The sequence below is a fragment of the Prionailurus bengalensis genome, chromosome C2 (genome assembly GCF_016509475.1).
Source record: "Prionailurus bengalensis isolate Pbe53 chromosome C2, Fcat_Pben_1.1_paternal_pri, whole genome shotgun sequence".
NCBI lineage: Eukaryota > Metazoa > Chordata > Mammalia > Carnivora > Felidae > Prionailurus > Prionailurus bengalensis.
This window is the reverse complement of record NC_057350.1, coordinates 151,671,642-151,687,294: the sequence shown is the minus strand read 5'-3', so window position 1 is coordinate 151,687,294 and position 15,653 is coordinate 151,671,642. Positions and strand designations below refer to the sequence as shown.

Below are 15,653 nucleotides of genomic sequence, written 5' to 3'. Positions count from 1 at the left end.
GACCACAGGGCCTTACTTAGCACAGGGCTTGGCGCTGTGTAATCAACAAATGAGAGCTATAATCATTATGTGTATGTGCTAGTTTGCTAAATAAGTGAATCAATGAATGTCAGTCTCACTACAAATCTCTTAGCACCAGGGTAGTTAACCACATATACAAACTTATAATTTACAAGATATTTGTCACAACTTCTATCCCAATTCAAACTACCAGCAATGTTTAGGGAAATACAGAGAGATTTTTTTTTCTTTCCTTTTTTGAAAAAATTTTTTAATGTTTATTCATTTTTGAGAGACAGAGAGAGACAGAGCACGAGTGGGGGAGGAGCAGAGAGAGAGGGAGACACAGAATCCAAAGCAGGCTCCAGGCTCTGAGCCGTCAGCACAGAGCCCCATGCGGGGCTCGAACTCACGGACCGTGAGATCATGACCTGAGCTGAAGTTGGATGCTTAACTGACTGAGCCACCCAGGTGCCCCCAGAGAGCTTTTAAACCTCGATTTCAGGGGCACCTGGCTGCCTCAGTTGGTAGAGGGACTCATAATCTCAGGGTCATGAGTGCAAGCCCCAGATTGGGTGTGGAGTCTATTTATAAAGAACAACAACAACAACAACAACAAAACACCTTGATTTCAGACAGGAAAGGAGATTAAAAGGTTGAGTAACGCAACCAACGTCACACAGCCAGGGAGGGACACGGGATATGTGAAGCCAGGGCTGACTCAACAGCCCGTGTTTCTTCCCGCAAACCCCACTGCTGCTCTGCCAGGCACCCAGGCACACTCCTCATCAAGTACGTCTTTTTTCACTCTCTGAAGGTCCCCTTTTCCTCCCTTTCCCTTGCCTCGGGTCCTATAAAAGGATTCCTTGACTGTACTAGTGATTCTATAGTAGATATTGTTGCTTAGAAAGAAAAATGTGCGGGGTGCCAGGGTGGCTCAGTTGGTTGAGCGTTAGGCTCGGGTCATGATCTCGAGGTTTGTGAGTTCCAGCCTTGCATCAGGCTCTGTGATGGTGGTGCAGAGCCTGCTTGGGATTCTGTCTCCCTCTCTCTGCCCCTCTCCCAGTCACATGCAGTCTCTCTCTGTCTCTCTCTCTGTCTCTCTCTCTCTCTCTCTCTCTCTCTGTCTCAAAAAAAAAAAGTGTACTTGGGTTTCTACCCAGAATTTCTCTGCAAAGTTTTTTTAATGTTTATTTATTTATTGAGAGAGAGAGCATGCACAGGGGACGACAGAGAAAGACAGAGAGAATCCCAAGCAGGCTCTGCATTATCAGGGCAGGGCCCAATCCAGGGCTCAAACCCATGAACTTTGAGATCATGACCTGAGCCAAAATCAAGAGTCAGATGCTCAACCAACTGAGCCACCCGGGCGCTCCTCTCTGCAAAGCTTTAATCCAATAATAGCAGGGAAAGAAAATGTACAAAGCCACTTGCCTTTAAGAACTCCTCATGAATTCTAATTTCTTTACTGAACCACAGTGATTAAGATTTAAATATATTGAGCACCGCTGCTTGCCTCTTAAGAAATTGTCCCTCAACCTGACTGCATTAAAGCTTCACAAGATTCACCTCCTCTAGTACAAGGTCCATTACACTGGAAAGCCTTTTAAAAACAATCATATAAATCAAACAGCAAAACCCAAAATTATGTTCAGCAGATGCATTTTCCCTGGGCCAAGTTCCAAGTACCAGTTATAAGCTCAGCAACTCAGACAGCATCCCAACCACTCTTGTCTGTGTGTGTAGGTGTCAAAGTCATCCAAGACCCGATGTCTAGCGGCTGTCCTGAGGAATTCATGTCAGAGCCAACGCAGGCAAGCCTTTGCTCCCTGCCAGAGTGCCTTGTAAGGTTCAGATTCTCTTCTGCTGCAGGGTGTACGTGAAGAGGCATAGCGGCCAGGCTAGAGACAGCTGTACTGATACAGGGGTAGGAAATGAGGTTCAAATGTTACGTGCAGTATCAGCCTGCTGAATGTCCTGAGGCAAGGACTCGGTATATGAAAGGATGTACTCAGCACACAGTGTCATCACCGTAAAGTTGAACGTGCTGATAGAATAAAAAAAAAAAAGTCTTGGACCGCCTGGGTGGCTCAGTCCAGCTCAGGTCTTGACCCCACAGACTTCGGCTCAGGTTGTGACCTGACTGTTCATGAGTGTGAGCCCTGCATCGGGCTCTCTGCTGTCAGCACAGAGCCTGCTTCGGATCCTCTGTCTCCCTCTTTCTCTGCCTTCCCCCCCCCCCCCGCCCCCCGCGCTGTGCTCTCTCTCAAAAATAAGTAAACATTTAAAAAAAGAATAAAAAAGGTCTTTCAGCACCCCTGTAGGTGCCTATTTCCAAAGAAACTTTGATGGTGATTGTACACTTAGCTGTGAAAAGGCTCAGATGCTCAGTCTGCCCCAGCTGGCATTTTTCTCTGATGCTTCTCTCTCCCTCCTCCTCCTCCTCCTCCTCCTCCTCCTCCTCCTCCTCCCAGGGATTCCCCCTACTCATTCAGGAATGCCTGCCGCAGACCCAGCCTAGTGGTGAAGTGCTCCCAGAATGCCTTTAGCCATCCGTGACTTTGCCCACAGTATCTAGAACCTTGGTAACTGGTTCCACTGCACAGGACCAAATAATAGCGAAACCATCTCCCTCATCTTAGAGGTCAAGAAAAAGACCGTGGGAGAGCTGTCACAAACCGTCGCCAGCTGGCCATTGATGGGATGATCACCCTCTGGCAAATGAAAGCCCACAGGAGTTCCTCTGATAAACCCCAGACTGCTGTCGTCTGCAGGGGACTCTCAGTCATGTCAACAGCCTCTACAAAATCAATTCGATCTTAACAAAGTTCCACCTTAACTTCTGCACCCTGGTGAAAATAGCACAGCAAGAAGGGGGGACTTCCTTTGAAAGAGATACCGGTGCTCCCATCTATGATTACACTGAGGCATGTAGCTGCTTTTCCCTGTTCCTGGAACTTGTTCTGGATTTAGGGGCCTATTAGCTTGACCAGTTCACTCTGCATTTGTTCAGCAGTTTCCAGAGTGCACAGGTAACATCTTCCTTTAACATTGGGTCCAGTTCTGTAACATAATATGAGAATGCCTATATAATCTTGGTGTTAGTGAGCCCTCCATGCAGTGGAATATTCTGTCTTCCACCGAGAACAAAGAGTTTAATGATCTACTTTAGGGCACGACAACTTCTTTCTGTCAACAGCTTCTTATACGCAAAGGCAACAGAAGCCTCCACCTTTGCTGTGGCCTTGCCGTGTTCCTTAGATCTGCTGCATTTCCCAAGCGTTTTCTTGGACCAGTCTTTGAAAAGCACAGAAACCAACACTATCTCTTTGGTTGCTAAATACAAAAAACAGACCACAAAATACCCCATCCAGGCCTTTGGAGTATTGGACAAGCCTGTACTGCTGAAGGAGCTGGGTGCTACAGCCCAAGGGTCTGACCCGTTCCTGAGTCCATCATCTCGTAGGGAACTTGAAGCTGGAAGTGAGCAACCAATGGGTTGCTAAAATAACCTTCATTTGCTCTTACTCCGGTCCCCGGGATTTAATAGGCCATTGTCTTCCTCCTTATGGACATCTTTCTCATCCTAGAATATGTGGTTTGTGAGTGTACCTCCTGCTTTACAACATAAAAGATCTAAAACTTCCCCATTGATAAAAAACCTTCAAAGTTCTTTCCTCCTATAGCTATCATCAGCATTTCTGTGAAGTAAAAATCAGCTCTGACTGGGGAGCCTGGGTGGTGCAGTCAGTTAAGCATCCAGTTTCTTTTTTTTTTTTTTTTTAATTTTTTTTTCAACGTTTATTTATTTTTGGGACAGAGAGAGACAGAGCATGAATGGGGGAGGGGCAGAGAGAGAGGGAGACACAGAATCGGAAACTGGCTCCAGGCTCTCTCTGAGCCATCAGCCCAGAGCCTGACGCGGGGCTCGAACTCATGGACCACGAGATCGTGACCTGGCTGAAGTCGGACGCTTCACCGACTGCGCCACCCAGGCGCCCCAAGCATCCAGCTTCAGACCAGGTCATGATGTCATGGTTTGTGAGTTTGAGCCCTGAATTGGGCTCTCAGAGAGCCCGCTTCAGATTCTCTATCCCCCGCCTTCTCTCTGCCCCTTCCTCGCTCACAATCCAAAAAAAAAAAAAAATTAGCTCTGAGTGAGGAAGTAAAACCTGCATGGCTCTTCCTTCCAGCAGAAAAAGCAGATACAAATAAAGACAGCAAGGGGTGCCTGGATGGCTCAGTTGGTTAAGTGTCCGACTGTTGATCCCAGCTCAGTTCTCGATCTCAGGCCTGCGAGTTTAAGCCCCATGTTGGATGTCACACTGGGCACGGAGACTACTTAAAAAAAAAAAAAAAAAAAAAAGACAGCTATAAAGTTAAAAAGAAACAATATTTCTGCAACCAATGCTACATCCATAAAGTGTCATAATAACCTTCTTGTTTTTAATGTTTATTTTTGAGAGAGAGACAGAGACAGAGCTTGAGCAGGGGAGAGGCAGAGAGAGGAGACAAAGAATCCAAAGCAGTCTCCAGGCTCCCAGCTGTCAGCGAAGAGCCCCATGAGGGGCTCCAACACCAGAACAGTGAGATCACAGCCTGAGGCAAAGTCGGATGCTTAACCAACTGAACCACCCGGGAGCCCCAATAACTTTCTTTGACTGATTGCTGCTTTCTTACTTACGGAGAAACTTTGTTCTCTAAAATCAAAGACTCTCAGAAACTTCGGTGTTTGAAGTTTTATCAGTAAGAATGAAATAGCTTCAATTTGCCATCCAGGTGCAAAGCCGCAGAAAAGGGGTTTCTGGACAACACTCTCAAAGAAACAGGACCTTGGGTCCATTTTGCTGTCTAGGACTGATATTGTTCCCTTTACACAGTCCTGCTTTGCTTTGAGTCTATCAAAACAGTGTTCCATTGCCATTCATCTAAACTTCACATCTCCCTCCAATCCTGTAACTTTATTTGGTTAAATGCCCCATGATGTTTGTGGTGTGCAGTCTCCCTCATTACAATGAATCAACATACCTGATTTTGTAGGACTACAGGTTTATTCCCGGTGGGTTTTGGTTGATTGGGCTGAGACACTGTCTTGCTCAGCTTCGGGGCTCCTAACATGGAAATTTTGATAACAGTTGTAACGTGCGCTTTTTTTTTTTTTTTCCACTCCTAAATATATTATGCCAGGCAGGCATACACATGACTACCGTGCCGGTTTGGTCATAACTGGGATCGGTTCACATTTCGGAAAGGTTACCCGGTTCTGGGTAGCTTTTGGTTCACATCTTGAACAGGCTTGGATTTCTCTTTGGGGACATCGACAAACTTGGCTAAACTGACGCTTCCATCCCCCGTGACTGAAAGAAACAAATGAGACACACCTACTCAGCTGAAGCTAACAGGCACTCTGGGGAGCAGCTGGTTACAGGTGGACAGCTGGCCGTGCCGACACCCGCAGGGACTCTAAGGGGAAGTCGGCGGGCTGCTGCCGTCCCCCGCGTCTCCCAGCCTCAGCTGGGACCAAGCGCTACTCCCATGCTCGGTGCTCCCCTGCAGGCACCCGAAGGGCGCCTGCCCTGCCCCTCACATTGACCTCTTCCCACAAGCAAGCGCAAGGCGCAGCTTGAAGCGGACATAGCTTCCCACACATCCCACGCGAAACACCAGCTAAGTGTGCCCGCGGACTGCCACGTGGGTTACCGGTGTGGGCTGCCGTGCGCCCTTCCTCTCGGTGATTGGACGGGCAGGACGGCGTACGGCGGGGGCGTGGCCCCGCAGGGAGGAGCCAAAGGAACTACTGAGCGCATCCCTGGCGTGGTCCAGGAGTTGCCCTTCCTCCCGGTGATTGGACGAACCTGTTAGGTGTCCCGGAAGGGGCGTGGCCAGCCACCCCAACCGTGTGTTTGATTTGGTAATTTGGTTTCTGAAGTCTCGGCTGTTAAAGATCTCCTTCCTCCTCCCAGGACGCTTGTGACCCGGCGAGGTACACAAAGTTTGCTTGGAGAGTTGCCTACGCATTCTAATGGAGCTTCGAAGAAATCTGAAAACCGCCTTGGGGTTGCTTGGGAAGGGATCTTGACGTTACAGGTGGGTGAGAGAGACCCTGGTCCTTGTCTCACAGAGTAGAAGAAAGAATCACCCGGACAGCAGAGAGTTGAGCAAAGCGATAGAATTTATTGAGCGAAAGTACCAAGTTCTTGAGAGGGAGAGGGGTCCCAGTTGGGTTGCCGCCAAGGAATTTTGTCTCTGACTTTTTATTGGGACCTTATCAGGAACTGGATAAAAGCCTGTGAAACTCTATTCATGGCACCTAGCATGGGCAGGTCTGGAATCGTTTATCTTCCCCCCCCCCCCCCCCGCCCCCAAACCCGTCCGCAGTTATAGCCTCCCACTCGCATCTGCAGCCGGGGGCTGGGGGCACGGTGGACGCAAGGAGTAGGACGGCCGCTGCAATCAACCTCTGGAGGGTACCTTATGTATCCCTGCCTACTGTTAACCCTTTCCCTACTCATTGAGATGCTTCTTTAAGGACGTGCTGTCGTTCTTTTTTTTTTTTTTCAACGTTTATTTATTTTTGGGACAGAGAGAGACAGAGCATGAACAGGGGAGGGGCAGAGAGAGAGAGAGAGGGAGACACAGAATCGGAAAGAGAGGGAGACACAGAATCTGAGCCATCAGCCCAGAGCCCGACGCGGGGCTCGAACCCACGGACCGGGAGATCGTGACCTGGCTGAAGTCGGACGCTCAACCGACTGCGCCACCCAGGCGCCCCCGTGCTGTCGTTCTTAAGGGAGAGTGGGGATCCTATTCCAGGAAGAGGGGGCACAGCTGCATGAATGGCCGCCAGACTTGTAGCTACAACGGGATTTGGGGTGACGGACGCAGAATTGCCAGAGGGAAGAAGCTAGGAAGGGGTTGGGGTGAGATTGTGGGAGGCCGTGAATGCCAGGCTAGGGAGTTTCCCCTGCAGAACAGGGGATAAAAAGAAACATTGGAAGCACTTTAAACAGGAGTGACATAATCAGATAATGAAATCAGGAAAATAATTCAGTAATTGTAGAGAAAACTAAAGCGTTTCTCCAGGCGTGTTTCAGCGCACCCGTTGGGGAGCTTGTTTTTAAATGCAGGTTCTTGCCCCTCGCTAGGCCCGCAAATCAGATTCTCTAGTTGTAGAGCCAGGGAACATACATTTGGGGAAAATAAACGCACAAGTCATAAGATTTGAGTTTTCACAAGCTGAACACACTGGTGTAACCAACACCCAGATGAAGAAACCTCACCCACAGCTCAGAAGCCTCTCTTCCCCACCCCATCCCCAGTCACTACTGCCCGCACCAAGGGTAAACATGATCATTACTTCCGACAACAATAGATTGCCTGTTTGCTATTTTGAATTTTATATAAATTAAATCATATACCATACGCTCTCTGTATCCACCTTATTTCACTTGGTGTCATATGTAAATTCATCCATATTGTTCTTGCAGTTGCTGTCCATTGCTAGCAACTTTGATCCATTCTCTTATTTATGACCTTTCCATAGTTTCCAGTTTGGGGCTACTAACAAAAAACGTGCTATGAACTTTCTTACTCATGCCTTTTGCTTTGTAAATTATAAAGCAAATTACCAAGGCCTAAAGACTAATTCATTCACTACCCATTTATTGAGCCTACTGTACAAAGAAAAAAGTGGCCAAAGTCCTGCTCTCATGGAACTTATCGCACCTGGTGCAAAACTACAACCTACATGGACAGGAAAATAAGTCAACAATTGCAATTGTGATAATGGTTCTGAGGAAAACATAAAATTGAGCTAGAAAAAGAGGAAGGGCACTAACCTATCTTTTTATGTGATAGGTTAAGTCTCTCAGAAGAACTATTTAGAAAGAAATACAGGAGATGAGTTGGCACTGCCATGCAATGAGTGGGAACAGAGGGAAGAGCATCCCTGGCCGGGAGTCACTATGTGCAAAACTCATAGACCAGGAGAGAACTTGGCCTGTTAAGACCAGCGCAGCTGAAACAATGAAGATGGGGAAGGAGGGTTGGCACAGGTGTGTTTGAATATAGGCGCATATGATGCGGGACCTTGTAGGCTAGAGTAAGGAGTTTAGGTTTTATTTTAAATACTATAGAAAGCCAAGCCACTGAAGTGTTTTAACAACGAAGTGATATAATCTTAATTTTTTTTTTTTTTTTAAAGATCCCTCTGACTGATGAGCAGAGAATAGATTAAGGGAGGCAATGGAGAAAGCAGGTCACTTAGGAGGCAGGTAGAGCAGTCCTGGAAGATATTGGCATAGAGTTTAGAGGAAAGGACTGAAAGATATTTGGGAATCGCCAGTACAATGATCACCTTAATCCAGCAATGAAAGGTAACACTGCGTATTTAGACAAAGAGATATCCTATGCATGTATTCTGACATTCTGCATCAAGTGGCACAGCATTTCTGCCAAAAATGCATAATCGGAATCTGACTCCAAGTCCATATTGAGAGACCTTCTCCAAAACAACTAGCCTGTATTTTAAAGATTTTTTTTTTAATTTATTTATTTTGAGGGGGTTGGGGGAGGATGGGTTAAATGGATGATGGGCATTAAGAAGGGCACTTTAAGGAAGGATGAGCACTGGCTGTCATGTAAGAGATGAATCACTGGGTTCTACTCCTGAAGCCAAGACTACACTGTATGTTAACTAACTTAAATGTAAATAAAAATAAAATAATAAAGTTTATGTATTTATTTTGGGAGAGTGAGAGAGTGAGAGAGAGCATATGAGAGTTGGGGAGGAGCAGAGAGAGGAGAGAGAAAATTCCAAGCAGACTCCATACTGTCAGCACAGAGCCTGATGTGGGGCTCCAACTTGAGAACTGTGAGATCATGACCTGGACCAAAACCAAGAGTTGGATGCTTAACTGACTGAGCCACCCAGGTGCCCCTGAAGACCTTTTTTCAAAATGTTGATGTATTTGCTTGGGGGGGGGGGGGGCACTGTGAGTGCTCGAGAGAGGGTGGGGAGGGGCAGAGAGAGAGAGAGGAGAGAATCCCAAGCAGGCTCTGCGGTGGAAGTGCACAGCCTGAAGCTGGGTTTGATCCCACCAACATGAGATCATGACCTGAGCCGAAATCAGAGTCTGAAGTTCGACTGACTGAGTCACCCAGGCGCCCCTGGCCTGTAAATTAAAATGTATTATGAAAGACAGGCTTAGAACTATTACAGATTTTAAAACACTAAACGTGACAGCTTCCAACTTGTGATCCTCCATTAGATCATGAACCAGGAAAAAAAAAATGTATTTGCTGTAAAGGACGTAAGTGGGACGACTGGTAACACTTTAATAAGGACTGCAGAATAAACGATAGACTTAATATTATTTTCCTAAGTTTGATTATTGCACTGATTATGTAAGATAATGTCTTCGTTTTTTAGGAAATAGTACATCATGTCTAATAGGTACATCATGTCTAACATCCTCTCAAATGGGTTTAGAAGTAAATGACAGAACAGTAAAGCAAACATATAATGTTAACATTTGGGGAACGTAAGTGAAACTGTTTGGGGGATTATTTGTACCGTTTTGCAACTTTCCTGTAAGCCTGAATTACTTTAAAATAAAAGGTTAAGGGACGCCTGGCTGGCTCAGTCAGTAAAGCATGTGCCTCTTGATCTCAGGGAGTCTACTTTAAAAAAACAAATAAAACAAAAGGTAACAGAATTGCTGGGATCACTTAGAGGAAAACAAAACAAAACAAAACAAAACGAGTACTAAGCCATGAGTAACACCCATTTAGACAAAAATCCGGGGTACTTAGGAGAAACGGAAGAAAAATGGAAGAACGTTAAAAGAAGTCAAATGGAATGAGGACACAATTATAATGAAAGTCACAGCTTCTGTGCTCTTCTTCATTCTCAAGTCCTACTAGATGACCGTCCGGCCACTAACCAGGCTGCCACACCATACACCACTGCTCCGGCCAGCCAAAATGCAACAAGGCTCGAACCAGCTCCGCCATGTTTTCCCAGTGAGCATGCGTGCGCGTATGCACGTACGACCCTAACCAATCAGTGCTCGCGTCGGCGGCTCGTTAATCGCAGGGGCGGGGCGGCCTTCTACACATCCGCCCGGTCGGGCGGCCCTTCTTCCTTCTCGCCGAACGCCGCCAACATGGTGAGTATTGCTGTTGCGGCCTCCGGGTGTGGCGGCCATGCCGCTCCACCTCCGCCTCGGAGGGGGAAGGAAGGCGTGGGACGATGTCCAGCGGGACTTAGGTAGCCTGGGGTGAGGGTCCCGAGGCGGGTGGGGTACGGAGTTTCGGAGCTTCCGAGGCGCCCGGTCGAAGAGCGCGTGGAAGGCCTTGCAGGCCCGGCACGCCTGGGCCTCGCGTGCGCGCGGTAGCCGCCAGAGCTGGAAAGCTGGAGCGGCCCTGGGTCTGCCGGGGCCCAGCCGGCCTAGGACTGTGCAGACCCCATGTGCTTGGAGCTCCAGCCCGCGGGAACCGGACTTTGGCGCCGCCGCCTCTGCGTGTTTTGTCCATTCATCAGGTCGTCTTACGGCACTTGGGCGTGTTCCCCGAACGTTCTTTTTTGCTGTACTTCTATTGCTTTTGGATTGCAAAGCCTTATAAACCGACGAGTATTTTCAATTTCAGTAAGTCTTTCCATCTCCCTCCCCCTCGATTTTAGGTGTTCAGGCGTTTCGTGGAGGTTGGCCGGGTGGCCTACGTCTCCTTTGGGCCTCATGCCGGGAAGCTGGTAGCGATTGTAGATGTTATTGATCAAAACAGGGTAAGTGTAAGGAAAAGCAGCACAGCTTCACATGCCAGTGACTGATCTGCAGTATGATGGCAATGGCAATTTTCCCAATGGCCCTCTTGAGCTAGGAATGGGACAGCTTGTAGCTTTAATTTACCATTGAGAAACACGCAGTGCCAAGTGGGGGTTTCATGCACAGGCTTGAATTGGCCAGATGTTCTTGGGTTTGAGTATTACTCTGCCACTTAAACTGGCCAGACCTTTTGACTGACTGTGGGCTGAAACAGTTGGTGAGGTTTAGAGGAGTTCCTGTGCGTAAAGCGAGTGTAGAACAAAGCCAGGCACACGGAAAGCCCTTGGTATTTGAGAACCATGAACTAAGTGACCAAAGTTTGCGAATCCTTGTTTGGGGTACTATTATGTTTTGCACTGAGATTTTTGATCTTATGTGTTCTAGGCTTTGGTTGATGGACCTTGCACTCAGGTAAGGAGGCAGGCGATGCCTTTCAAATGCATGCAGCTCACTGACTTCATCCTCAAGTTTCCTCACAGGTAACTATATGCCAGTCAACACCACTCTCCCAACTTTGTTTATACTAGTAAAAGTTTGCTTCATCTAATTCAGAAAACATTTTGCCATTTTGTTTTCCTGAGAATGTAGCATACAGTGTTGAAGAGAAAGAACAATTTAGAAGAGGGGTTTTCAGTATAGAAAGGAATGGCCGTTGTTTCCTTTTTGATTTTTTTTCCACCCTGCTAGTTCTCTGGCTTTGTCTTTATCCAGGTTTGCCATCTTTTTCTTGCTTCCTTTCAGGATTTACACGACAGATACCACCCTGGGGAATTCTGGTCTCCCAGACATTGTAGTCACCTTTAGCTTAAAAAGCAAAAACTAATTTTTGTCTCTTCCAGTACTAGTTGTCATCAGTTCAGCTTTTAGTGTGTGTCAATTATTAAGTATTTAACCTACATCATTTCTTTTTGACAGCCACTAAAGCGATTCTGTTTCCAGCTACTTACAGGAAATAGAAGATATCAATAGCGATTTTTTTTTTCTTGACGTGATATAGATTATGGAAGTTAAAACACTGTGATGTGTTACTCTAAAGTTATTTCGACTGCAGTGACGGTTGATTGCATGGAACGTGTGCTGTCACGTGTACTGCTGGTTTATTACGCATGCAGGGTTTTGATACTTCAAGTATTTTTGAACGAAACCTCAAAATTATTATAATTAGATTTTTTGTTGTTTGGCCGCCTATCTTTAAGCATTATTGTACAGAATAAACATTAGGCCTAAGGATTAGCTTTATCTCATTCTTTATGAAAAGGAAATTGCTTTTTATACATCCACTGCACCAGAGTGATGGTATATACAAGATCAGAGGTAATTTTATATCCAGAAAGATTGGTTTGCTTTTTTTATTACTATTATTATAAAAATTGTATGTTTGAGGGGTGCCTGGCTGGCTCAGAAGAGCATGGGACCTCTTGATTTTGGAGTTGCGAGCCCAAGCCCCATGTTGGACTAGAGCTTACTTTAAAAATAAATAGGCCATCCAGGTTTAGTGAACAACATTCAAGTGAGTAAAAGACCTAGTGTGCCAAGTGGTATGTGGTCTTTGGAGACAACTACAGCTGGAAGTGGGAAGGGTGCTTTTGGCTTGTTTTGCTTATGCTGTTTAACTTAACAGTGTATAAATTGTGCTTTCAGAAGGCTCAGAGCTGTCTTTGGGTCTGTGTGGCTTCAAAGTTGATTCCTTAATCTGGTCTTGGCTCTTTCTAGTGCTCGCCAGAAATATGTCCGACAAGCCTGGCAGAAGGCAGATATCAATACGAAATGGGCAGCCACAAGATGGGCCAAGAAGATTGAAGCCAGAGAAAGGGTAATGACTTAGGGTGACTTGAATTGTGACCTTTTCTTTTATGGAGGAGTGGTAGGTGGTATGAGCGATCCTATATTTACTTCCTTGTTCACAGAAAGCCAAGATGACAGATTTTGATCGTTACAAAGTCATGAAGGCAAAGAAAATGGTAAGTTTTAAAATTGTTCTAAGATTTTTATATTCTAAATTTTTTTTTAACATTTATTTATTATTATTGAGAGACAGAGCATGAGCGTGGGAGGGGCAGAGAGAGGGGGAGACACAGTCTGAAGTAGGCTCCAGGCTCTGAGCTGTCAGCACAGAGCCCAATGTGGAGCTCAAACTCCCAAACCAGGAGATCATGACCTGAGCTGAAGTCGGATGCTTAACCGACTGGGCCACCCAGGCGCCCAAGATTTTTATATTCAAACCCTAAAGTCGGTAATTCAGATTGCCCAAGCTTGGTAGACCAAAGTTGAATTCATAGGGGTCTTAGACATAAGGCTTATTTTCTGTGCATATACGTTCTATACATACAAGATGGAAAAAATAGGTTTTTGTGTGCGTATGTGGTAAATAATTTATGTTGAAATTTTTCAGAGGAACAGAATAATCAAGCTGGAAGTTAGGAAGCTACAGAAAGCAGCTCTCCTGAAAGCTTCTCCCAAAAAAGCACCTGCTGCTAAGGGTGCTGCTGCAGCTGCTGCTGCAAAAGTTCCAGCAAAAAAGATGGCCGCTGCGGGCAAGAAGGCTCCAGCCCAGAAGGTTCCTGCCTCAAAAGCTGCAGGCCAGAAGGCAGCACCTCCAAAGGCTCAGAAGGGTCAGAAAGCTCCAGCCCAGAAAGCACCTGCTCCGAAGGCATCGGGCAAGAAAGCATAAAAGCATAAGAGGCTATTATAAATCCGTAATAAAGGTTCTTTTTGACACGCTGGCAAGTGTACTTGATCTATGACATAAAGTCTGTTGCCAGGGTCAGGATTATGGCGCAGATTGATAGGATTGTTAATGTTACCATTTAAGGGATGATGGTTAAAGTTTCTCTGGTTCCATATCATTTTCTAACCAAAAGCTGGCTTTGGAGCCTCGCTGGGATTAATGAGGACAAAACTCTTCTTTGTTTGGTGATATTAATAGGCAAATGGTGCAGAGTAGATAAGGGAAATACAGGCAGTTTAGGGTTACCTGTCCTTTCCTGAGGGGTGGGGAGTTATCTAGGTAAGTGGGGATCTTCAGCTGGAACCTGAAAGAAAGCTGGTATAAAGAGAAGGGTGGAGGGGCGCCTGGGTGGCGCAGTTGGTTAAGCGTCTGACTTCAGCCAGGTCACGATCTCGTGGTCCGGGAGTTCGAGCCCCGCGTCAGGCTCTGGGCTGATGGCTCAGAGCCTGGAGCCTGTTTCCGATTCTGTGTCTCCCTCTCTCTCTGCCCCTCCCCCATTCATGCTCTGTCTCTCTCTGTCCCAAAAATAAATAAACGTTGAAAAAAAATTTAAAAAAAAAAAGAGAAGGGTGGCAGGAAAGTCAAGAGTGTGGTGGACTGGCTAAAGACCCCAGAACAAAATGGCAGGTTAGCGTTTGATCCATGAGGAGTGCCACAGGCCATTGAGTGTTTTCCAATGGAGTGATCCCTCAGATTTAGGTCACGTTGGACTGAATCTTAAGGGAACGTTTACTGGGAAGGTCAAAGGTGTGGTACAGATGTGGCAGTATTCCTCACCTTGACTGGTACAAACCAAGTAGCTGCAGTGCCATGTAGGAGGCCTTCATGGATTGGGCTGGAAGGAAAGTAAGAGCCGAATGTGCTAAGGTTTTCTGGTTTGTACTTGGCTCATTGCCTGTGGAAGAAAAAGCTGGAGCAAGGTTATTCACAGGATAGGTACTACACAGACCTAACCTGATAGTCTGGTAGATAAAACCAGGATGCTGACAACCTGCATTCAGATCCTGGCTCTGTCACTTAAGTGCTTTGTGGTTCAGGCATGTTCCTTATCCTCAAACCCAGTTTCCTCCTGTGCGGTGTGCTTCATGGAGTAGGGAAGTAAATGGATTGGACAGCCCAGTGACTGGTTCATAGGAGCGGTGGTAGTTATGACACAGCTCTTAAGGACAGATTTGGGGTTCGTGGGTATGTAAGCAGTCACTCAAGATGCCCTCGGGAAGGAGACGAATAGAGAAAGATTGGGAAGGAATGATCAGAGGTGGGAAACCAGGAAGGGGACATGGAAGCCACAGAACGTTGGGATTGTCAACATGAGAGGGAGAGGGCAGTGAGTGAAGAAATGTTACGTAGAGTTTGGAGGTTTTGATCTTGTAGTTGGAGTGATGGACACGTTTGGATGCTTCTGGAAAAGCAGCTAGTTGGAAAGGAATCAGTTTTTGAGAAAAGACAGAATGGAGCCTAAAGGAGGAGGGATTAAGAAGTTATACATCCTTTGAAGAGGAAAAAGAAAATGGATTTAGGAGCTAAATTTGTAGTTTTGCTGTCAGCAAATCAAGGGTGTCTCATCTCTGAATTTCTCTGGAGTTTGAAAGCAAGGTGACATGCGCAGAAAGGGATGAGGGAATGTAGATTTGCAGAGAATGCAGGTTTGAAATTGTCCATGGAGGAGAGGGGAGAGTGCTTCTGTCAGACCTTGATTTGGATGGCCCTTCACCTCCAATCCATGAGGTGCTCAGAGGATGAGTTTAAGGCTGAGAGGTTGAGAACGCTTCAGGGTGGAGGCAGTTTTGAGCTGCACCTAGAAAAGGGTGCAATAGGGAACAGCAGAACTTGGAAATTCAGTCTAGGGAAACTGCAGGGAAGTGACTGAGGTATAAGGCACTTGAAAAGGGGTAGGAAAGTACAGTGGGGGGGGGGGGGAGGTGTGCAAATAATAAAGATTTTTTAGCTAGGTTGTAATCCTTGGGAAAATCCATCTGGCAGCCTAGTCCAGACTCGAGAGGGAGAGCAGGATGGAAGGGGAGATCAGGAAGTTACTAAAATACACAGGTACATAATAGTCCACTCTGATGATAGAGAATTGCACACTTGTCCAGTTA

At 46.4% G+C, this 15,653-nt stretch overlaps 1 protein-coding gene across 1 annotated transcript; it reads left to right on the top strand.

The window, feature by feature from the left end:
- The first annotated feature begins 8,208 nt into the window (after positions 1–8,208).
- Positions 8,209–13,549, top strand: RPL14 (ribosomal protein L14). The gene is made up of 7 exons (XM_043595681.1): positions 8,209–8,375; positions 9,916–10,169; positions 10,685–10,786; positions 11,211–11,305; positions 12,540–12,639; positions 12,734–12,787; positions 13,219–13,549. The coding sequence occupies exons 1-7, from the start codon at positions 8,369–8,371 to the stop codon at positions 13,495–13,497; spliced, it is 891 nt and encodes a 296-aa protein (XP_043451616.1). The 5' UTR covers positions 8,209–8,368; the 3' UTR covers positions 13,498–13,549.
- Positions 13,550–15,653: the final 2,104 nt, after the last annotated feature.